Here is a 24,505-nt window from a genome sequence, read left to right as displayed (position 1 = left end):
TACAATTACTTTACTATTAACTGCCTAAGTGGTTATTAAATGCCTAAGCCTGGCTTTAAAGATGTAGCTGTTCTGAAGGGTGGTGAAATAACCCACCAGCAGCATTCTTCAGCTGGGAGATGGTTTTAATGTCCAATGGATATACCTATCACACAGCATTTCTCTCTTGCAAACCTTTCCTTCCTACAGAAATCCTAGCTAATAACCTTTCTGCCCAAGTACAGCACAGCAGCCTTTGTCTGTGACTGGGGCCAGGTCACAGCTCTCTCTCCCGCCTCCTCATTGCTCTGGGAGTCCAAGACCACCATGGCTCTCCCCTTGGTGCTCAATGGATCTGATCAGGAAAGGGTTCCCTTTTCAATCAAAGCTATTGGTAATGAGCTTAATGACAAATTGAGAACACTGTTCAGGAGCAGTCATGTTTTAATAAGCTGTTGCTTGCTTGTGTCCTTCAGAAAGCACCGTTCTCGAGGTTTTACGACTATGCTCATTTTCAAGCATCATTCGTTTTGTTCAAGAGGATTTGACTCTGCAGTCAGAGACGCAGGACTACTGTTTGCGAAAGGGGGACTTGGTAGCCATCTTTCCTCCAGCCATACATTATGACCCGGAAATCTTTGAAGCTCCAGAGGTAAACAAGCATCAGGCAGTCTTGTTGCTTCTTCTTAGATAACTGCAAGCACGTTCCTCTTCCTCACACTGTCTTTCCGTGGCTTCCTTCTGCCACCTCGTTCCAGAAGGAATTTGAGACGGATTGATGACTTCTGTTCTGCCTTCCAATGGGAAAATTTTCCTACTTACTGAAGTGTTTCCTAAGGAACCCTCTTCAAAGGTTTTGTGGTCTATAAACAGAAATAGAATGATGAGACTAAATGCTGGCTTCTTCAAATGAAATGGGCATTTTACCTTGGCCATCATTACCTTTAGGCCAAAAATAGGTTTTGCTTGGCAGAGAATTATTGAAAACCATGGAGGGCTAGCTAATGACAGGTGGCTTAGAGAATAAAGAATGAGGACTGTTTTGCTAAGTGTTTCTAGAGTGGGGTTTACTGTCCCCAGATCAAGCACCATCATTGCCGTAGTTAAGCCCATATACTTTTTCACCCCTTACCAAAGGTATATGCCCCTTTTTGATCAATCAGGATGGCATTATGAACCTGAGATTGTAAAGCTGCTGCTCACGGGTGAAGCTCTGAGGGTAATTGTGTCATCTCCTTGTATTTTTTTCTGAAGCTGGAGTTAATGAATATCAAAGACTGGAAATTAATCCACCCTGGCTCATCCCTTAATACCACTTCAGAGGTTCACCACCTGCATGCAAATTGAATGCAGTCATATTCTGCCTGTGTGTCTCATGAAGTGCTGTTTTTACTATAGTGGTTTTTGTATATGAAATGCTTTTTCAAAGGTAAACTTCTGTGCTCTTTTTGAGCAGTTCGTAGGGGGATCACTTTTAAACCATTTCTAGGTTAGATGTTTTGCAGCCACGCTAGATGAAAATAGTGTTGAATTTTGGAAATTAATAAGGACAGACTCCAAATACAATGAGATAATTTGCACCTATTTCATCAGCAAAGGCAAAATTTTTTAAGTGAGGGGGAAAGTATACATATGGTTTCTATGTGTTTCAGAAAAAGAGGCATTATATGTAGGGATAACAAATCAGAAGTAGGGTATTAGTAAGTGAATGAACATTCTGCGGAAAACTAGCTTTGTCCCCACATTTGTAAATATAAAAAAAATTATTCCACACATAGATATTCAGTAAATAGGGCAAATAATAACTAATATTTAAAAAATATTTTAAATTTTAACTTTTATTTCTATCTATAGTTTTTTTTAATTTAACGTCTATTTATTATTTTCATTATGTGACTATTCCACTAGTCATTACGTTTACCATTCATATCATGATAGTAAAATCAACATTAAAGTTATCAGCAAATACACGATAAATGTTTACCAAATTACCGCTGTTTTTGCGGTACTGTTCTTTGGTCTCCAAAATTAACTAGCTAGTTTTTTTGCCATCATTGTGTTCTTGAAATTAGTTGTGGAATGCTGATCATTATTGGCACAGAAAAATATGACATGGTTCAGAATCATTCTTATATGATTTGGCAAGGTCTTACATAATCATTCATTCTATGAACATTTACTGAGCACCTACCGCTATCAAATAGATTTATTCCTGTCATTTTTATCAACTTGGGACGATAATAAGTAGATGCTATAGATGCTCATAGAACAGATGCCCATCTGAAACCATCATCCATTGACAGTAAAAAAGAGAAGGAAATCCTGGGAAATTCTGTCCTTGGCCATTTGTCACTGAGAGCACAGACCCAGAAGCTCTTCAGAGGCTTGTATTCCCCACTGCCTATCTTTTGTGCCCTATAGATCTTGAATTGGAAGACCAGGCCTTAGATATAGAAAACAGACAGTAGCTATGAGTCCAGAAACTTGAAGAAGACCAGCTCCAGATATAAGTATAGTTCTTCTTTGAGGACATAGATACTGAAGAGCCTTCACAGAACATAGGTTCTCCCAACCCAGTGAGGCATTATTTCAGGATGTTCAAGCCCAAGAGACTCTAGAATATCACATTCTAAAAAGAGTCCATGGCCTTCCTTCACACACCTCTCTATTCCTAGAATGTTGCTCTTTGTCCACTCAAGAGGTTCCAGATTACTCCACAAGAATCACCCTTAATCATCTCTCCTTTGGCAGTGTTCCTGATTCCCACCTCGTTACGCTCCTCAGAGAATTTGCCATTGCCCACTCTGTGGCCTCTTGTACCTTTGTTATAGTGCATACCACCTGCTGTTTTCCAATTATTTGTTGGTTTCTCTGTGCTCCCATAGGCTGTAAGCTCCAGAAGTGGAAAGACCACACCACTCCCTGCCTTCTCTGCATTCTCAGTGCCTAGCATACGAGGGTGTCCACAGTGCGAATAAATAAGGGGATGCTGGAAGGGATGAATGCTCTGAAAGTGAAAATACACTTCAATTAGAATTTTAAATCACCACCGATATTGCATATTCAAATATGTACTGGGCCTAACTAGAACAAATGGATGAAGTGGCTTGTGTATAAATGTAACAATACTATCAGGAGTGGTAAAAACTATGGGGAAAGGAGAGCCCAGAGGTATCTAAATAAGACCATTTGACTACTTTTGAATCAGCCTTCAGCTCTTATAGGCACATAGGCCTAGCATGGCTGAGTCATTTAAAAAAAAAAAAATTCAGAAAACAGATTTTGGGGTAAACTTTAGAATTTTTAAAGGTTTGGATAAACAATGTTTAAAAACACAACATGGGCTAAACAAAAAGTGTTTGGGGACCTAATTGGGTCTATAAGCTATCAATATGTAACTTCTGTGTAAAGAATTATTCTTTTTCTGAGTATTGGGTGCTTAGTTTATTGTAATAATAGCCACTTAGGTGGCTCTTGCCTATATGGAAATCAATTGGCAACTAAAATTGAAGACAATGAGAGAGAGAGCACAGGAAACACCCCTTCTCAATTTTCTTTTCCCCTCTCTTCATTGGTCTACATGCTATTCAAAAAAGCCTAGATTTACCTAAGAATAGATAGCTTTTTAAATTTTTCTGAAGGCCTCCTCAACGTTACATCTATTATTAGCCAGAATTCAAGCAACTGGCGCTCAAATAATTGGTAAATGGTGATGATTTCCTTTCTGCCAAAATACAGTATCCCAACCTGGAGCTATGAAGAGGAGCAAATCTATTGGTTGGTTTTTCTGTGGCCAGAGGTGGTAAGGTACAAAGGGAAGCCTGGAAACACTGTTGAGCCATAGGGAAGAAACAGCAAACTTTTAGGGTGGTAACACTTTATCGCAGCCATGTAGACTTCTAAAGTAAGGACACGGGGAAACAACAAAGTAATTACAAAGCCATTGGAGCACTGAAAGACCTTATTTGACCTCATGCAAGTCTACCCTATCTAACTTCTCAGCTGTGTAGGGATTCTGAAATTATAAAACGAATTTGAAAGCCCTTGAATAAATTCTAAATCACTATAAAAACTGTTGTATCAATATTATTCTGATTATTGTCACTGTTCTACAAATATGCTAGTCATAACAAATGAGGAAATACTCTAATTTTTTGTCTGTACCTCAAATTGGAATAGAGATTATGCCACCAGTCTACTTCAAAGAAACAAATGTACACTGAGCATCTGTTATCCAAAAAGTACTTTGATGGACATAATGGGGGGCACAGAAATTTAAAAGGCCCTTGTCTTTGAGAGCTTAGAGTTTAGGGAATTGGCCTTATCACACAGCTATGTTCTCAGAGCTAAGTGCTTCGTGTTGAGAGGGTTTCTGCCATACCGGTAAATTGGCCTTCATGCCCACTATGTTGGAATCAGCAGTGTGCTGGTAAAACAGCCCTCTGAAAAGCCCTGATTTTCTCAATGTTTGTGGTTTAAATACTCCCACGTGACTGATTTCATGTGACTAATATGAAGAGCCTCAACACAGAGCTGGGAGGAGATGTGCACACTCTCTCGAGCTAGTACAAACGAATTGGAACTTAAGTCAGGCAGATAAAAAGGAACTCTGTCATCTTGCTCCCGGTAGGGCTGATTGTAAACCCAGGGCAAGAGTGTAACCCCTTAGTCATCCACTCAAAACACTGACAGTTCTTATCTTAGAAACTTTTCTTTTCTCTAATCTGGATTCCTACACCCAAAATGATAATTGAATGAATACGAACCCTGATTATATTGTATGTCACCCACCTCAGCAAGACTACGTTTTAATGCCTTTTTAACTTCAATGTTTCACATACAGGAAGTGCTCAAAACAAATCTCTTAAACTGAACTAAACACAATATTGGAGCACACAAATTAGGCTCCTCAGTCACTTGTACCAAAACTCTTTTCTATCCAGAAAATTGTATCATGTATCCAATCTTGATTTCTAGTGCTAAATATTATACCATTCCCTATTTATGAACGCTGAATATTCATCTACGCTTCATTCTCTACATGTTTATTTACTCATTCAATATCTGTGTTTTCTTCAGAAGCCTGAAGATTGCTTTTAAAATATACTTTATTGTCATGTATTTATTCATTAATTCAACAAATGTATATGGAACCTCTACTATGTACATAGCACTATGTTGGGTGCTTTGAAAATACAGAGATAAATAAGACAACGTGACAACTCCGATCTCCTGGGATTTCTTGGCTCTGCCATCTCCTGTGGCTTTAGCTCCATTGTCAACCTGGTGGCCAGAGCTGTGGCCGGCATCAGAATCACATAGAACTAGGTCCAGAGGAGAAGGGACATTAACCATTTTGTTTGTTTGTTTGTTTTTCTTTGTTCACAAGAAAGGAAGTTCTATCAGATGTCCTCACAGACGTTTCCTCTGTAACAGTGACGAGATTGATTTACACACCCTATCCTCAGTCAGAGGCCAGAGCAGTGTGATTACCGTGATGGGTACCTAGACAAACTTCCGCAGAAGAAAGATGTTCAGAAGTCAACCACAAGAATTTTGAGAGGAGTAATGGGGAATTACAGTGTCATACCCTTTCTTTTATGATTTCTCTATTCTCATCCGCTTAATATTTAATTGACTGTCTTTAGTTGTGAAGTGCTGAGCTATTAGGGTGACTGCAAAGAGTTTACGTCAACATGACAAGGTCTGCATTTAAGTTCCTCCAAATGAATGCATGCACCTTGAGCTCCTAACACTTTATTCTATGTCACTGTGACCCCAGAATCTTACAGGTGAGACTGTTATACCCCTTCTCTTTCTGGCAAAAACCAGACCATCTCCCTAGCCTCTGCCACAGGCCTGTCCTTTGGTTTCTGCTCTAGTTCTGCATGCCCTGACAATGGAAAACAAATTGAAAATAAATTTCAACTCAAAAATATATTTAGGCCTATGTGCCCTTTGAGCTGGATGGTAGTAACAGAGCAAAAGAAGTTGGTCTTTCCTGTTCTTGTTTCATAATATAAACAACTAAGTAGGAATTTCTAAGATGTTTACTATAAGGAAATGGAATAGAAGGTGGTAGAAAACTAGAGGAGTGACATTGCTGATAGAGTAGAAATTTGAGGGAATTGAAAGTGAACACTACCTGTAGGTCACAGGGATGGGGGAGCATCGTGCGTTTATCCTGCTGGCCTCTCAGAGGGCAGTACATTCACTTTCACAAAGAAGAACAGGATAGCCATGAAATAAAGCAATTGTTGGCTTATTTATGAAATCGGGACACTCTGAAGTTATAGCCCAAGTCAAGTTTTCCTTTTGTATCTCCTGGCTTAATTAGTGTGGCAATAGTGAGATCTTTTTCCAACAAATTATTTCCTGAGTAAGTTAACTTGAACTGACGTGGCTATGTGAGGAGCTCCTGTGGAGCGTTCTCTCCTCAGATGGGTCAGTGAGAAGGTGGCAGCACCAGTCCTTAACTCAGGCAAGCAGGCGTGGGCCCCAGTCACGGAAAAGGTTATCAGGAGAGAGTACCATATTGTACTCTATCTCCAGTAACAAAGTGCATGTCAACAAGAGTGTCCTAGTTCATTACTACAGGGGGGCACAGATATTTTTAGTTTAGCACTAGTTAGATCCTATTCAGATACATCCCAGAACTGTCTGCGGGGGTGGAAAATACTTGTGTTCTAATGTAGATTAATTTGGCCCTTATGATTGCACCAACTTGCAAGTTGGAGGGGAATTGAAACCACCCATAGTGTGCTTTCCAAGCATGAATCTTTATCAAAATAGGTATCTAGGTAAAAGAAGACAAGCCCAGTACTTTTTAAAGGAAATTATTTTGATGGCATTCATATTGAGTGAGAAAATTAGATCATTTGCGATGGAGTCAGAATCCATCCACATATTGTAGGGTTTTCACTGTAACATGAAATGCTTTCAGTCTGACCTGCTTCTTTGCCTCTGACTTCATGTAGTTCATATCAAACTTGTGTGCTGAGCAGGTCTAATGCTAATGAGCACCAAGTATAGGAAATACTTGGTCATTTTCATGCATGGCACGTGCATTAATTTAATCAATGGCTTAATTCACCATGGGCTGAAATAAGGTCACTCAGTTTCTTCTCAGAAACTCAAGTGAGAGTAAATTAATGCCAGGCTAAACACCCTAGATAAACCAGTCCCGTAATTTTCTGTAACAAGTTATTTATGAAAACATATTGGAAATACCTGCCACCCTAGAGATAGCCCAAAGAGAGTCCATTGTAATAGCACCGTGCTAGGAGAAATTCAGTACAACATCAGAAAACAAGCAAGATGGGTTTGGTGGCTTAGTTCCTCTATAGTGCTACATGTGAATTTCAAATTTCATTTTATGTCTGTTTAACCCAAACATAAACACTGAATCCTCATCCATCAGGAAGGATAGAAAAAGCATATTAGGCAGCTCCTGTGGCCAATAGAAGTCAATATCCCATAGTAACAGCGGCAGCGCAGGAGTCCTTACCTTTTACCCAACATCAGTCCAAGTGGGACCATCTTAGGGAACAAAAATACAGAGACTGTCTCTACATGTAGGAACCTCAGCATAAGAGAGAGATGCGAATTAGGAAGAAGAGTCATATAGGTATGTGCATTTCACTATGATAAGGGAGAAGTCATTTCTTAGTAGCGTTTGAGTTTTTTTGAAAGTTCATCCCTAATTTACACCTAGTCAAGTTTTACTCTCTGGGCATTTGCAGGATTCAAAGGAGCCTTTTCAGAAAGACAGAGAGAGCGGGCAACTTTGTGGACCTGACCTCAAACTATTTCATATAAATTTTGCACTTTAACTAAACTCCTTATCTCTTTTCTACAGGAGTTTAGGTTTGATCGTTTTGTAGAAGATGGTAAGAAGAAAACCGCCTTTTTCAAAAACGGGAAAAAGCTGAAGTATTACCTATTGCCATTTGGATTTGGAGCCAGCAAATGTCCAGGCCGATTTTTGGCAATTGTTGAAGTAAAGCAATTGTTGGTTGTACTTTTAACTTATTTTGATTTAGAAATAATTGATGCTAAACCTATGGAAGCAAACTACAGTCGCCTTTTGTTTGGTATTCAGCATCCAGCTTCTGATGTTTTATTTAGGTACAAACTAAGATCTTAAAAGAAGTGATAAAGAAAGAAAAGAAATTTATCCGAACTAACCTAAATGTCCTCGGCTCGTCTATTTGTTTTGAATTTCTGCAAATATAATTGCTTTGTTTGTCTGTTTGTTTAAAAAGTGCCAATTTATATTTGATCTGTGATCAGTCCAGTTCGTACTTGGTCACAAAACCCATCATAAACTAAAAGAGGATGTCGACATGAAAATAGACATCATAATCAGCATAATGATAAACTCAGAATAGCCTTTTTATGTTTTTCTACATATTGTGATTTTCGCTCATCATGGTAAATGTACCACAATAAATTTGGCACTGTGGGATTTTTTTAAGTCACTCAGATTCTTCTCTAATATGTAAAATCACACTTTATGTACTAGTGGAAATTTGTGCTGGAAATGGACACAGTCTAACAAATTCAAAATTCTCAGAGAAGAAGGAAATTAAATTTTCATGAGATAAACTGGATGAAAATGTTCCCTTCAAGTGTGATATCAATAATGTCTATATCGCCTGGGTACTTTTGCCTTAAATGAGTTTTGCAGTAGATTAAATGCTCCAACTTCACTTCAATATTTAATCATCCATAAATGTTCTTTATCACTTTGTATACTATGGCTCAATGCAACAAAATTTCTCATTATGTAAGACCACTCATGTTAAGTTAGATACTGAGAAGATTTAATGTATAAGAACACACAAAACCTATTATATATTCAGCATTTGCCTGAGACGTTAGTATTAGGTTTGTTGTTAAGAGAAAATGTTAAAATCATGACAGGATTGATGGTAGCATTTGGTTTTAGTGTAAACTCTGAGGGCTATACCAGTATTGCAGTGAACTCTTTCCTAAATGCTTCCATTTATATAAACTGAGAAACCAGATCGCAGTATTTGTTCTTGACACATCACCTTTTGGACCTGGAGTTTATCTGTATTCTTTTGAGTTACACCATTACGGAATGCAGTATAATTTTATATGCCACAGTGCAGCATTGTGTCCATGATTCAAAGCTTTCTAATTTCAGCTTACCAGGTGATTGGCATCTGACCTAAATGATGCTACTGTATTTAAACAGGAAAAGTAGGTAATAAAATTCAGTTAATTTGCATTGCATGGATTGGAACTTCTATGATTTCAGCATCATGCTTTTGTTTTTAAAAAGGAAATTGATTATTAAAGTAACATTATAAAATACTTACGGTACTTAATAATAAGTAGATGTTCTAGCATTTATAGCCTCCTTCTTAAAGTACATGCTCTAAACATTTCTTAGTGAGGCTCTGCTAGCTAAGCTCTGTTTTTTGTTGATCAGAAGCATCTTTATTTTTGCCCTTGTTCTTAAAAGGTGATTTTTCTGTGCGCACAAATCTATTTCCTCCCAGCACTCTGAAGATACTGCATGTTCTTACGGCTTACACTGTTGCTATCAAAAGGTTAGCCATTAGTTTAATTATTCAGAGGGCAGTCTGCCTCTTCTCTCTGATAGCGTTAATGTGTTCTTTTTGTCTTTGATGTTCTTAGTCTCTATCACGCTTGCATGTCACAGTGCCTCTTGAGTCTGAGAATGTGTGTGTTTCATCGGGTAGGAAATATTCTTAGCCGTAACCTCTGAGTAGTACCTCTCCCAGACTCTATTAGATCTTCTCACTCTATACTCCATGTTCTTTGACCTTTCCTCCCCATATTTTCTACCTCTATTTTACATTCTAGGTAATTTGTTTAGATCTCACTGTGAATTTAGTCTCTATACTGTGTACCTAATTTGCTCTTTATCTCATCCATGGAGTTTGTTTTTAGTTTATGGTACACAATTATGATTTGTCCAAGTAAGGCCCCTCTGGCTTTGTCTACTTATTCTATCGTATCTCTAATCTTCACCATTATACTTCTCCCCATCATAGGCAAACATTCTAATGTGTTTGATATTTATCTTTTCATAAGTTTATATTTTTATAAAACATATTACCTGTGTGCATGTTAATTTACATAAACGAATTTTCTATATATGACATCCTTCTTAATTTTCTTATTAAGCTCTATATTTTTTAAGATATATTCATATTACTATATATATATGTATATATACATATATATTTAATCTTTTGCTTCTTTTTTTTTTTTTTAAAGATTTTATTTATTTATTTGAGAGAGAGAAAGCATGAGAGGGGGGAGGGTCAGAGGGAGAAGCAGACTCCCTGCCGAGCAGGGAGCCCGATGCGGGACTCGATCCTGGGATTCCAGGATCATGACCTGAGCTGAAGGCAGTCGCTTAACGAACTGAGCCACCCAGGCACCCTAATCTTTTGCTTCTAACTGCTATGATCTCTTCACCCCATGATGGAAACTATATCCATCAGCTACTTAATTTGGGGGAGAGGCCAAAGCAGGAACTAAAAACTCCTCCCCTACCTATCCTCCCACTGCTGTGTCCACCGTCCTCTGTCCCGGGCTGCGGCAAACTCTGTCCCCAACCCCTGTAGTGTGCACACACATGCACACACAAACACACATACCGAGTCCGTGACTACCTTCATTCTCCCTGAGATGTTCTAGATCTGCTATGTTCTATCCTTAGGGCCTTACGGCCCTCTCCCTTCTGTGGGTTGATTGATCTTGAGCCACGGTACCAGGGGCCAACTTGTCAGCTTTCAGTTTTTCTGATCCCACTGAATTTGCTAAGTTCAATGATTTCATATTCAGTTTGAGAACTCTCTTTTGTTCATCCTATCTGCCTGGTCATTTTTCTTTTAAAAATTTTATGTATTTATTTGAGAGAGAGAGAGAGAACACAAGCAGCAGGGAGAGGGAGAAGCAGGCTCCCAGCTGAGCAGGGAGCCCGATGTGGGGCTCGATCCCAGGACCCTGGGATCATGACCTGAGCCGAAGGCAGACGCTTAACCGACCGAGCCACCCAGGCGCCCACTGCCTGATCATTTCTGATGTCTTTTTCCTTCATCATATGCTCAGTATCCTCTTCCATTTCTTCAAGTACTTTAAGAAACCTATTTTATATTATGTATCTGATGTTTCTAAATCATTAATGTTTCGTGGGTCTGATTCTATAGTTTGTTTGTTTCTGTAACTCTTACTCACTATGGCTTGTTTATTGAGCCCATATTCCTTGGAATTTTATCTCTGGAAATTTTTTAAGACCTGAGTTTAAAACTCATTCCTTCGGGGAGAAGTTGAGTTACTTTTGTCTGACTGCTGATGTTATTATCAAATTCACATCACTTTAAGTTTGCAGCTTGAGAGGGGATGAGGGGTGGGAGATACATAGGTAATGTGGGTTCTAGCCTTAAATCAGCTACAAAGCAGCCCTATGATTAGGAATAGATGGGAGACACTTCCTATTTTGTTTTGTTTTGTTTTGTTTTGTTTTCCTTCACCATCGCTGAGAGAGGCAAATCTACGGACAGTTTTGCTGTCTGGAACAAGGTTTCTTTCTAGTTCACCTACTAAAGATGTTCAGTTTGTGAGTTCTTGGCTTTGTGCGGGAGTCTTTGATTTCACACACACACACACCCAGCTTGGGCCCTAGGCTTTATCTTCTGCCTTCCACAAAGCATAGCCCATTCTTTTTATAGTAGGAGGACATCTAGTCCACCATATGACCTGAAGTAGAAACTTCCGTGTGCTTACATTTGTCTCAGTAGTACACTTTTGCGATGTTACAGTAGAGAGAACACAGGAAATTATTTAATTCTAATGTCTGCTTAACTTATAACTAGAAGTGTGTACAGGAATTTAGAATAGAAAGTAAGAATAAACAAAATGGTTGGGAAAATATTATATAAAAGGAGTGGATAGTAGAACCAAAACAAGAGAGTCCTGTAAAAGGCTTACATCTAGTCATTAAAGCATGTTTATGAATAGAAAAAATGTCATGGAGAAATAAGTTAAAAGACATGGATTCCAGCTATGATATGACTAGTTTGTTATCATCGACAAGTCATTCTGCCTCTCATTGCTTCAGTTCCTTATTTGCAAAATAAAAATAATAAGGCCTTTTGACATGAGGGTTCATGATGAGGCTTAAACATAGTAAGACGTGTGAATTTATTTTGAAAAGTGTAATGCAATATGCAAACATAAAGTTGTAAAGGAGATACTTTAACAAGTTGTGCCTTTTAAAAACTGTTCTTATGTATTTGCTAAAGGGAATAATTTTTTAGTCATTACATAGTTCATTATTCATTAATTCAATCAAACATTTATTGAGCATTCCCCCTGTTCTAGATATGTTGTTATGTACTGGATTACCCTTCTTCAAGAACACACAATTTATTAGGGAAAACAACACATACACAACTAATTTATTTTAAGTGTCCTTGTAAGTAATAAATTCATTTCTTTAAAACAGTTTTAAAATTCTGATTTACCTCTAGATCTAGCCTCCCGTCACTCATTCCAAAGTAGTGTTCTGTAATGAGAAATTACTATGTGCATAATTACACACAATAAAACATATTCATCGGGTATTGTGATTATAGGACAAAAATAGCCAAACCAAAAATACCCAAACCAAACCTTATTGAGGCTCTAAAATGTCTTAAAAACTATACTTTACATATCATAAAAACCCATCTTTTCATTTTTACAGCCTCCCCAAAGTTTCAAATTAAAGGAAATGAATAATAGTATTGTTTTATATCAATGACTAACAGTAATGAAGCATCTAGTAGCAAAAACTAAATGCTCTGAAGATATTAAGAAAAAAGCTATTTACCACTAAATAAGGCATGCTGCTAAGCAACCTACATGGGAACATTTATCCGCCTTCTTTTGGTTTTCCTGGCACACTTAATTATATCTTCATTTTATCATTAAGTGTGGGGTCACAAGTCTAAGGTAAAGGGGTTACAACTCAAAATCTACATGATGACTTCTGTTTATTTTCTCATAAAAAAATAATTTGGGTAACATTTCCTGTAAATGTCTTCTCATTGAACAGTGGAATCTTAAAACCAATTTCAAAGATCAAAGCACAAAAATTATTTAGGTTTTGATCTTAGCATAAAATAATGTCAATAATTATAAAAGAAGAATTATATGCCCTTAGAATGTGCACTGTTTTTAACCTATTAAATTCACAATATTGCAAACTATTATTTACTTGAACTGCATTATTAGGTATTCATATTCACATACTCAATTAAGAAAAATTTAGCAAGCCAAGATTACATTCCCTGTAGCATTATTTTAAATTATAATGAGCAATCACATAAAACTCTCTACTATTTCTCTAAAGCAATTATTACTTAGTCTTCTTCATAGTGTTAATCTAAATCAGTGATCAATGATGTTTGGACTTTCTAGCTTAAATCTTTATTTTATTTATAATACTTTTCTTCAGTAAGATAAATTTAATTTGTGAAAAACTCTATTGCACCATTTTAAATAGGAGATAATTTGGCAATACTTATGTTTAAAATATTTTTTAGTCAGAGGAGTGCCATATATTATAAAAAAAACTGTCGTTCTGAATTGTTTGTTTAATATTACCTTTTGATTTTAAAATGGTATATATGTGGATTTATGAGGAAGCAAATCTTAAAGAGACATTAGGTAAGAAAGGCAAATGCTTTGTAAATCTATTTAATTATCTTTTATTTACAACAATAATTCAATAAATCAACTTTTAAAGCACAGGTGAATGACTGTGTGTCCTTATTTCCCTACTAGGAGCATGTTCGGTGACAGAAGATTTGGTTCCAAATAGCAGGTTATTTGGAGAATAATTTTGCTGTCTGAATATCCTCACATCCCTGTCTCCCCCCACCCAAACACACACACACACACACACACACACACACACACACACACGTTCTTATTTTCTGATTTCCTCCCTAAAGGTACATTCATTGTTACATTCAGAGTGTTTTTCAATATGTTTTAACTTAGCTATGTATGTGGGAAATAATAAAAACAGACCCAAGAAATATCAGGGACTAATAAGTTTTTTAATATGTTTATTTTAACCAGGCTGACCTTGCTAGACCACAGTTCTTCATAATTGCAGTCATTCTGTGGAAAGATGTAAAAGAACAAAAAATGGAAGAGAGATCCCATTAGATGTGGTCTTTGTTTTCTGCAGATCTCTTACCACAGATCATGAATGAAGCTGAATAATACTTGGACAGTATTCTATGTATTCATAAAGCTGAAATCCAAACTGTAAATAAAGCAAGCACCACAGAATGGTGTTGATTTGGATTAAATGTGGCTTCTGCAGTAACTTTATGTATAGCATTTCACTGGACACTTGGTTTCTCTAAGAAACACTCCCGTGAGTCATTAACATTTTACAGGAACTTGTCTCAGACTCTAAAGGTGTTCCTGTGTATTTCAACTAGTCAGTTTAGTGTTAACAACTAGGATAAATCATGTCATTAAATGGACAATCTATAAAATAATTATCTCTGCTTTCAATTTTACTCTAAAAAACACTTATTGAGTAAATTTAAAAAAATTTATTTTTAATTGCCTGGAATTATCCATGATCATGTGAGTAATAATATGCATTTTCTATTCAGGATATAGCTGGGTAGAAAAAATACTCAGGGGTTATGCTGGATAATTTTAAGTGGGTTTGATATAGCTTATTGTTAATTCTTTGAGGTATAGTTTATGTTCTCAATTCCTAAATGTATTCATTTTTATAAGGATAGATATGATACATTGCAGACACAGAAAGTAAATGTTTAGAGATAGACTCGTGAAGCATTTTATTTCCCTTACAATGTTTTGTGCCTATAGAAGAAACTAGAGGTAAAGGTAACTATAATGTAATAACAGGTGTATAACAGGTAAGGGTACAAATATCTAATGATTCATCACTGAGTCAAATTTAAACACTTATAAAGCATTATTAATTTGAGATTTTTATTTGTTTACAAGAGAACATTACTCCATATAACATTTATTTCTAAGCACGAGCCATTATAGTTAACATAAAATATATGTCATTATTACCTGACAAATAACCCAAATTTTTTAGTAAATTCTTCTGTCTCTTGTGTTTAATGTTTAAATGAAATATACTTTATTTCGCAACTTCTAAGAACTATCCAATATGTTTAAAGTTTACAAATGTCTTTGTTTTATAATTTAAATGGAATTTTTTTTTTAACTATTTGAAATCACTTTTGGATTTTTTTTAAATGAATCTTAAAGTATACAGAAAGTACTTCCTCTGTGTTTTGAAATTAAGTATCCATTTTTTAAACTTTTTATTTTGAGCTAATTTTAGATTTACCCAAAAGCTGTAAAATAGCATTCATTTCTACAGAAGAAAGTCCTCAAACAATGTTTCCAAAAAGTTAAACTGTAAGAGTGGTCCCAGGACTTAGCCAGTTGAAGACCTTAGTTAATCCTTGAACTTTGAAGATGTTCATCCACAGTAACTACCCTGTAGGGCAACCTCCTATAAACAACCACCGAGTGGCAGAGATCATTTCATTGTGTATGCCAGGCAGATCCTCTAGAATCCAAGTAAATTTGGTTTTGGGAAAACATTTCTTTTTTCTAAATTTTAAAAAGAGCTTACTTTGTTCAGTAATTCTAGGTTTTCCTTAATTTCACTCTCTTGAGAAATCTATACTTTAACGATAGATATGCCGGCTGCTTCTCCAAAAAAAATAAATAAATAAAAATAAATCAGTTACTCCCTAACCCTGCTTCCTGATATATGGGACATTCAAAAGATAGACTCCCTTTCCCCTCCATGGCTTTTCATGTTTCTGTGGAGGCCTGGTTTGGGAAACCATTTCTTTTCGTGGACGTCACAGATGGAGGGCACAGGCTCAGCCAGACCCCAGAATTTTGACCATAGCTCTGCCGAGAAGCTGTACATGGCAAATGTAGTTGGACTTACTTAAATAGACAGGGCATGATTTAATGTTTTAACCAGTTAGGTATACAACCTGGGTCTCTCCCATTATAATAAGGTATTATTTGTCTTCTCTTTTCAAAAAGTAGATGAAGATATTTAACAAAGAAATCCTTCGACCGAGTTCTTCAGTAATTGCCAGAGCAGAGTAAATGCATAAAATGAGCTTAGGCCATGAAGCATTTTTATGTTTAAATCTAAATTCTCATCTCTAAACATATCTATTAACACAGCAGATTTGAGTTGCAACCATCCTCCTAATAAAATGTAAAATCTTTAAGATTGTGAAGCATTTGTAAATAATGGATCCTTTAAATATCCCTGAACTTTATTCTAAAACTTATAAGGAGAAATAATAATTGCTTTATATAACCACTGATACCATTTTAGCATTTGATGAAGATGTTAATTTATGGTTGGTTAGCAGTTTATGGCTGTCATTAGTTTTTCAGTTTGGCCCACATTAGAAATCTATTTTTCTTTTTTATTTTAATCTGAGACAATTATATAAAGATATGGTTATGTTTTATCTAAAATGTATCATTCTACTATAGCATTTCAAATTATTCACAGATCATAGTTCTTATATGTGCATATATGAATTTAAAAATACAGCAATAAAATGCTTGAAACAGATCATAAATTTGCTTCATATTTTATTGCATCTCTGAATCAGGTTGAGAAGACAAGGGCAACTATGGTCTTTGGGAAAGAATTAACTCTTTCCCAAGCTGGAAAGGAGAATGATATCACAGTGTGCATAATTAAAGCTAACTCCCCATCGAAGCATCCTGGAGGCTTACTTGTAAGCTACGCTTGTCTATTTTATTATATATGGTGGTGGTGGGGGGAGGGGCCCGCTGCAAAATCCTCTTTCCCTTTGCAGTCTAACCTTCCCAGCCCAGTCATTTCTCTTAAAGTTTCTAATTTGTATTTCTATATTGCCCGAATTAGAGAACACTGGGGAAGGGAAAGAAAGAAAAGTCACACACACACATGCACACGCACTCAGGGGTACCTGGTAATTTTGTCATAGTCCAGAAATCTCCTGGATCGTGTTAAGAAGAGTAATTTAGAAAAAGTGGTAGAATTTAACCCAAATTAAGCCTCAGGAAAAGCGAGCAAAGAGTTTCCCAGCTTTGCTAGGAAGCAAAGACCTCTGAGGTTTAAAACTAGGGCGTTTTCGCAGAATTCCTGGGTTTAGCAAGGCTGTGGGGTGCTCCTGACAAGCTTGACATTTATTTGGACGCGAACCCACCTGCCTGGGGGGCGCGGGGGACAACTCGATCCTAGTGCCACCTCTAGAAAGAGAGTTTGAGGCTGAGACCCTGAACTTCGCTTTTTGTGCCAAGAAACTTGGAAGTTGGATGTTTTGGCTCCCTCAGGAGGGGCTGGGAACCCAGTCCAGGGGAAGCACTGGGAGAAGGGGTGCTCTGCGGCTGCAGATACCGAGTCCCTCCCAGGGCGCCTCGCGAGCAGAACTGCGCGGTGGGCACGTGTATTGTGGACGTTCTGTCTGTAACCTTGGGCTGGCTGTAAAACGGCCGCCTCCCTTCTGCTCTCCCAGGTCCCCAGTACATTTACCCTGGCCTTGGGGTAAAATAGACACCTGCTTATTCAACACAACCTACAGAACCCTGGTTCTAGTAATCACATATCCGTGGATCAGAAGAGCCAGAGATCCAACGGGAAGCAAAGGACTCTTACCCTGAGAGTTGTTTTTGCTCTTAAACTTAAGTTATTGTCTCCAGGTTCCCTCCCTCTCCGCCCCCCCTCCCCTCCTTCCATCTACTGTGCCCAATTAAAAGGGCAAATTTAAATCAACCTGCACCTCACTGGCTTGGCAAATCCAGGGGCATCTGAGTTATAAGTGCCAACGCAGAGCGCGCAGGAGACGGGCTCATTTATTTTGCCCACACGACAAAAAACTGTTAATTGATGTAAAGTTGCTTGGCACGTGGATAATTGAATCTGGCCTGCATTTTAATTAAAAGAAAACTTATTTATGTTTCTGATGTTTACATCTTGCAATTTAATTTTGTTTAGAGGCACTGTGGTGTACTTGGTACCCCCCACCCCCCACCCCACCACCACCACTTTCCCAACTGAAGCACAGTTTCATTAAAGGTTTTGCTAAGGAGACTCGTCTGACCAGGATTCATTACCTCCTGCCTTCTACGAGCACACTTTCGGGTCTCTACTCACTCTGTCGCTCCACCCGGCGGAGCCGCCACAATGTGCTGCGAGCCGGGAAGTGAACTCTCATCATTATTTTTCAAAGTCTCCAAGTGTATTATCCTTTTTCCTAGTGGTAATTAGTTACCATAGCATCTAATACGTAAATGTGCCCAGAGCACACCATTAACAGTTAAACGGAGGATTCAATTTAACACATGATTATATCTTTCATAAGTCATTAGATTGGAAAAGTCAGTGCCACTCATGCTGGAGCAATCTGAGGGTCCGGGGCGCGTGGAACGGTTCGGTTCCAGAGTCCGAGACCGAGAGCGCGTGGAGAAGGGAAACCTGTGAGCCTGGGCCCTCCCTGGTGAGCTGTCGGCAGTAAGGATGGGTGGTGGGTGGGATAGAAAGGAGAAGAATTTAAGCTTAACACAGGATCTTGGGGGGGATGCCCAGCTGCGGAGAGCGGAGAATGCACCATAGAGTGCGCGCGCGCGTAATCGCGCGCGCGCGCGCGCACACACACACACACACACACGCACACACACACACAGAATGCGGGGGGGGGGAAACCAGGGGTAACTAGCAAGATCTCCGGAGGTGATCGTTTACTGATCCTGTAGGAGTCCAGGAAGAGCCCCGACGCTTCTGTAGGTGCCTAGTGTCAAACTGGAGAGGGGACCTAGGTAGGAATTAGAATTTAGAGAAGACAATTGAAATTAGAAATTAGAGAAGGAAACCGGTGGAATAGAAGGCCAAGTGGGACCCAGGGTCCTCGCTCCGCCTCATTTGCCTACTTTCTGTTCCCTAACAGGAGTAGCAGGATGCCTCCGGGCGGGGCGGGGTGGCTCGCAAAAAGCGCCCAGAGGTGCGGTGGGTGTGGAGCAGGCTCCGAGGCCGGCAAGGTGCTCTGGCAGTCTAGTATGCCTCAGCCTTAGGGGCCAGCCTGTCTGCTCGAGCCACAGGACACTTGCGCAAGACCACAGGGATGCCCCTGGTGCTCAGCCACTCGGGCCCGACGTGCATGCTCCAGACTGGAAGTACATCTGGGGCCCACAGGCGTGTGGGCCAACTTTCCAGAGTGGGCCGCAATTCAAGACTCAAATTTCAGAAAGGAGACGGCGCCGGGAGGTTTGCCGGGTGGGGGAAGAACTGTTTCTCCAACCATCGGTTTCCTTCTCTAAAAGCTGCTGCTGAAGAAACTTTGAAAAAGTTTGAGGCCCTGTGCAGGGCCCCCTAAGTAAATCGCGGAAACCCCTCCCGTTCCTTTCAGATGTCCGACCTTTATTCCTAGAACCAAACGCTGGCCAACTCCTGGATTGGGAAAGAGAATTGATTTGTCTGAAATGACCAACATGAAAATAAATATTAATAACCCTATTTTTAATAATTGTGCATATTCGTCTGACATTTCAACTTATTCTCAACATGCTCTTCTTTCCCCAACCATTCCAAGTCTCTTTCAGGAGTTAAGACTGGAGATTGCATTATTAAAGAGTGAAAGAATGATGAGTATTTCTTTTTCTCTTGAAGTTCAAGCTTTGTTATTTGTACAATTTCTAATAATAGTTGAACAGTACAGAGGTTACAGAGTATTTCAAGGAGGTCCTCTTAATAAGGAGAAATATTAAGCAGTAAATCTTGCAGCAAATGTATCCCCTATAATGTTAATATGCAAAAAGAAAAAAAATTCAACTGATGGTGGCTGTGGTTAATTCCTAATCAGAATGATGGACAGCAGGGCCAGAACAATACAAACTAATGGCTGTGTTGCTGATCACTTTACCCCTTGATTAAAGACACCCAATTATGGCGCAGAACAGTGTCGTAATTATGTTTCTTAATCACATCCAGGAGGTTTAATTGCCTTAACGATGTGTTTCATTAAATGAATTTAGGTATTATAGTCGACAGTTTTCATACACAGTTGTTTTCAAATTAACATAATATTAGACATCGTCATGGAAATTGTTTTAATAATCATAATTAGACGCACCCAGGCTTTGTCTGGTAAATGCTGAGAGACGGTCTCTTCCTGCCTGGGGGCTGCCCTAGTCTGTTCCCTCCCTCTGCCCCCACTCCCTGACTGGGAGGGCTCCAGCTTCAAGGCCCTTTGCTGTTATGTTTTCTGAAAAGTTACAGGTTCTGATTAATCTTTTTTGATGGCAAGTGGAGCAGAAAATATCCTCCCTCACCCCCCACTAAGTTTGATGTCATTTAGGGATATCATTATGAGCTGAGGCTATGCAAAAATGCATGTAGCATACTGCCTACAGAGGAAACACTCTAACTCCACCACCATCACCATCACCACGACCACCACCATCTCTATAACCTCCACCACAGGAAAAATCAAGCCTTCTATATTTGAAGACATCATTAAGGTCCAAATACAAGCCTATACAGACGTTCTTTAATAGAATCAATTCTCAACCCAATCCCCATATAGCCCCTAAAAATCTCATTAACAAGCCACACTAGTAAGTTTTGAAAATCTCTATGGGCATTGTTTACACTTATAATTAAGCCTGGTTGATTCTCTTGTTACAAAAAAAGTGGAAAGCCACAATAAAATCCATTCTCAGAGAATCCAACTCCATCTTTTTTCCTTGGCTTTCGGGCAGTTGGAGATATCAGTTTGGATTAAAACTCTTCAAAAAACTTTACCCTCTTTGATGGACCCTGGCATGCTTAACAATGCCATCATACAAGTGGGAAAAAGAATTCCAGGGGCAGCATGGCCTTCAAAGTTCATTCCAGCAGATAGGAGCTCTGGATCTCCTCTGGGTCTCACCAGTGACCCCATTTATCTCTCCTCCAATGACCAGGCCCAGCCATCATCCTATTAACAAGTAAACAAGTGAACTAGGGCTACTCTTAATTGTGTATCCCTGCCAAAATTTAAGTTCCACCTTCTCTGAAACTCCTTTCTTTTTTGTTACCTTTCAAGCAAAGAGTAACACAGAAGAGAGGTGATTGCTCCTTCCACAAAGCACAGCATAATAAAATGTTTGATCAAAATATTTTAATAAAGATTCTTTCTGACATAGATACACATACAAATGGTTGTACATAGCTGTCATAGTCTGATTGACCTATTTAATATATATATATCATTCTTTACACATCCAAAACCCGCCAGTAGATCCATCATAGCTCCCAACTCGCCATCCAACCTGACAAACTGAATTTGTATTATCTGCAAGTGGAAAATAGCAGGACTCCATTTTTAAAAAAGATTTTCTTGATTTTCATAGGATAGAAAGGCAGGCAAACAGCCATGCAAACTAAAACTGAAAGCTCACTTTGGGTAAATAGCTTCTTGCTCTTCCTTAGTTTTATTTTATTTCTTTTTAAATTTTTTTTTTTTTTAGAAAAATAACAAAGGATTTCACACCATAGGCAAATCAAACCAGTCTTTTAACTTAAATAATTCTCCACAGTTAAAATAACTTATATATGTACATATATATTAAAAGCAATTAAATTAGACCTTTTAAAAATGCACAGCACAGCCTGGAAAAATATTTGCTTAGCATGTTCTTACTTATAGGATCTATTGCTGTGATGTCTTTCCCTTTTAGAATGCAAAGGAGTCCCCTTTCAAAAAAAGAGATCAATTCATTCATCAATTAAGAATACACCTTTCCTGTAATTTTTGGACTGAAGCAATTTATTAAAGCTCAATTTAAATACAGGGATGATGCAACTGAAAATATCCAGATGACCTTTGATAAACCTAAGCAGCTCAGATACATCAATATGTCTCTTCATACTTGTTGGCAAATAAACCTTTTAAACACTTGGCACACAGTATAAGTTAATCTATAAAACAGAATTTTAGAGGCATTAAAAAAATCTGCACATAAGACCCATGACCTTAACACATGATAAATATTGTTGATGTGGAAGGGTCATTGAAGAATAACAAATAAATACCATGAATTGTTAATACATCATTGCAGAGTGAAAAGTAACAAGGTGCACATAAATATTTTAAAATGCAATTCTTTCAGCCACAGTCAGTTTTTTTTTTTTTATATCACTCTTGCCAAAACTTTTGAGCATTTTCACAGGATTAAAGTTCAGAGACAATAAAAAATACAAGTCTTTTCATAGCAATGTGTCTCTTTCTGGTTTTTTCCCCCCACTTAAATAAGTCTACATTTCAAGTTTTCCTCCTGGCTCAGAATCAAAATTTATTTTCAAGTGCCCTTTCTGATTTGTCTGAATGAATATTCCGTCCCACAAGCCACCCAACCCCGGACTCCTCCTCTGCCCCTCAGCACTAGCCAAATTCACGATTATTAGTAGGATTAGTATTTTGCCATTGAATAAATACTCTCCACGCTTCCTAACCGAGCGACTACTTCCCAACTTATTTTTTAAGCTTCCCTGCGGTCTAGGCTGCAACCAAAGTTGCCACTTTTCTGAGAAAAAAACATCCATACTTCATCCCAACTCCACCTCCCTCCTCCCTCCCTCCCCATCCCAAAGACCGAGATTCTGGGGATGTCAAGGCTCAAAGTCCCGGTTGTCTCTGATACTTCTCCTCAGTTCTCGCCTCTGCTTTGTTTGCTTTGCAAGTGTTTCACAACAAGAGAGGGCCAAAATAAAAGGGGTGGGGGGGCAGCTTTTCACTTTCCTCTAGCTTTGGGGTCGGTCTTGTGTTTTCCGGGGGGGTGTGTTTAAGGCTTCTCCGTGCACTGTTTGCAGAGGCTGGAGGAGACGCTGTTAAACAGGGCGCACTTCTCCGGACAGGAGGCGGCCGGGGGCAGCCCAGCGCTGAACGGGTAGCCGGCAGCCTGCTCGTAGGCGCCGAGCGCCGGGTGCAGGGCAGCAGCCGCCGCCGCCGCGGCTGCGGAGCTGGGCAGCGAGGCGGCCGAGATGGCCTGGCCCTGGTTGAGGTAGGCGACGAGGCGCCGCATCTCCTCCAGGGCCTGCGCTTGCATGAGGATGTAGTTCTTGGCGAGCAGCAGCGTGGCGATCTTGGAGAGCTTCCGCACCGAGGGGCTGTGCGCGTAGGGGATGACCGCGCGCAGCTCGTCCAGCGCGTCGTTCAGGTCGTGCATCCGCCGGCGCTCCCGGGCGTTGATGTTGAGCCGCAGCGCCTTCTGCTCTTTGGATTTCTTGCTGCTGCTGCCGCTGCTGCCGCCGCCGCCGCCGCCGCCGCCGCCGCCGCCGCCGCCGCCGCCGCTGCTGCTACCCCCGCCGCCGCTGCTGCTACCCCCGCCGTTGCCGCCGCCGGGGCCCCCCGGGGGGGGCGCTGGCGCCGCCGTGGAGGTGGGCGTTGGAGCAGCCCTCGGCCGCCTTGGCGCCTCCGCCTCCCGCGCCCGGGGAGGCCCGCGGGTCGCCGCCTCCGGCCCGCAGCACCAGCTCGCAGCGGCCGTCGCTGTCGTCGTCGGGGCTCTGCTCGCCGCCGCTGCTCTCGGCCACCGAGCCCCGGCTCGCACTCTCGACGTATTTGAGGCACAGGGCGGCCCCAGCCGGCAGACTGCTCAGGCTGGGGTCGCCCCCAACGCCGGCAGAGCCCACGAGCAGCCCGGGGACGCCCACCCCGCCGCCGCCGCCTCCCGCGCCGCCGCCGCCTCCCCCGGGCGGTGGCAGCAGCAGCCCTGCCCCCTCGGGGTCAGCCGGCTCGAAGCAGCCCAGGGGCGATGAGGAGGACGACGCCGGGCGCTCCCGGGGCGGCGGCGCCAGGGACAGGTCCATGCCCGGGGGCGTGGAGCGGAAAGCCGCCTCCAAGCGCTTGGCGGTGGAGGCGCTCAGGCTCTTGTGCAGAAAGAGGTCGTCTTCGCCCGCGGCGGCCGCGCCGAGGTGCAGCCCGCGCTCCATGGTCCGGCGCCGCCGCGCAGCCCCGGCCCGCCGCGCCGGCCGCCGCCGCCTCGGCTGGGGAGTCAGGCGGCGCCGCAGACGCGCCGGAGCCGGGCTCCTGGGCTGGTGCGCGCGTCGGTCCCGGTGCTGCTGGCAGCCCTCTCCCCTTCTTTTTCTTTTTCGCCTTCCCCCGCGCTCTCCGCCTCCTCTTCTTCTTCTTCTTCGTCTCCAGCCGATGGTGCTGGCTGCTGGGGCTCACCATGGGCCGCGGCCCCGCATGGTGGGAGGGTGGGCGCGGAGGGAGTGGAGCCGCCGCCGCTGCCGCCGCCGCTCTGAGCCCAGCCCCGCGCCGCCTCTCCGCACCGTTTATCTTGCTTGGATTCACCTTCAAGAGATTTCCGGACCCATCAACCAGCCGCCGCCACAGACGGGGGAGTCTTTTACATCATTATCTCTGAGTAGGTTATTATGAAGAAGACTCGCCTGTTGGGA

General features: G+C 40.7%; 2 protein-coding genes across 2 annotated transcripts in view; one reads left to right on the top strand and one right to left on the bottom strand.

Moving 5' to 3' along the window:
* Nucleotides 1-10,135, top strand: part of LOC116642934 (cytochrome P450 7B1) — a 172,682-nt gene extending 162,547 nt beyond the window's left edge. Inside the window, exons 5-6 of the mRNA XM_032421556.1 lie at nt 456-631; nt 7,838-10,135. Coding sequence (XP_032277447.1) covers nt 456-631; nt 7,838-8,125 — 464 coding nt within the window. The 3' untranslated portion in view covers nt 8,126-10,135. The remainder of the gene's footprint in view (nt 1-455; nt 632-7,837) is intronic.
* Nucleotides 10,136-21,214: 11,079 nt separating this feature from the next.
* BHLHE22 (basic helix-loop-helix family member e22) lies at nt 21,215-24,034 on the bottom strand. Its single transcript, XM_032421769.1, is given in 2 exon segments — nt 21,215-23,460; nt 23,462-24,034. Coding segments are annotated over 2 exon segments (1,146 nt in total). The 3' UTR covers nt 21,215-22,887.
* Between the last annotated feature and the right edge of the window lie 471 nt (nt 24,035-24,505).

The sequence above is a fragment of the Phoca vitulina genome, unplaced genomic scaffold (assembly GCF_004348235.1).
Source record: "Phoca vitulina isolate PV1807 unplaced genomic scaffold, GSC_HSeal_1.0 scaffold25, whole genome shotgun sequence".
In the NCBI taxonomy this organism is placed as follows: Eukaryota; Metazoa; Chordata; class Mammalia; order Carnivora; family Phocidae; genus Phoca; species Phoca vitulina.
Note: the sequence above shows the minus strand (reverse complement) of the source record. Positions and strands in the feature narration are given on the sequence as shown.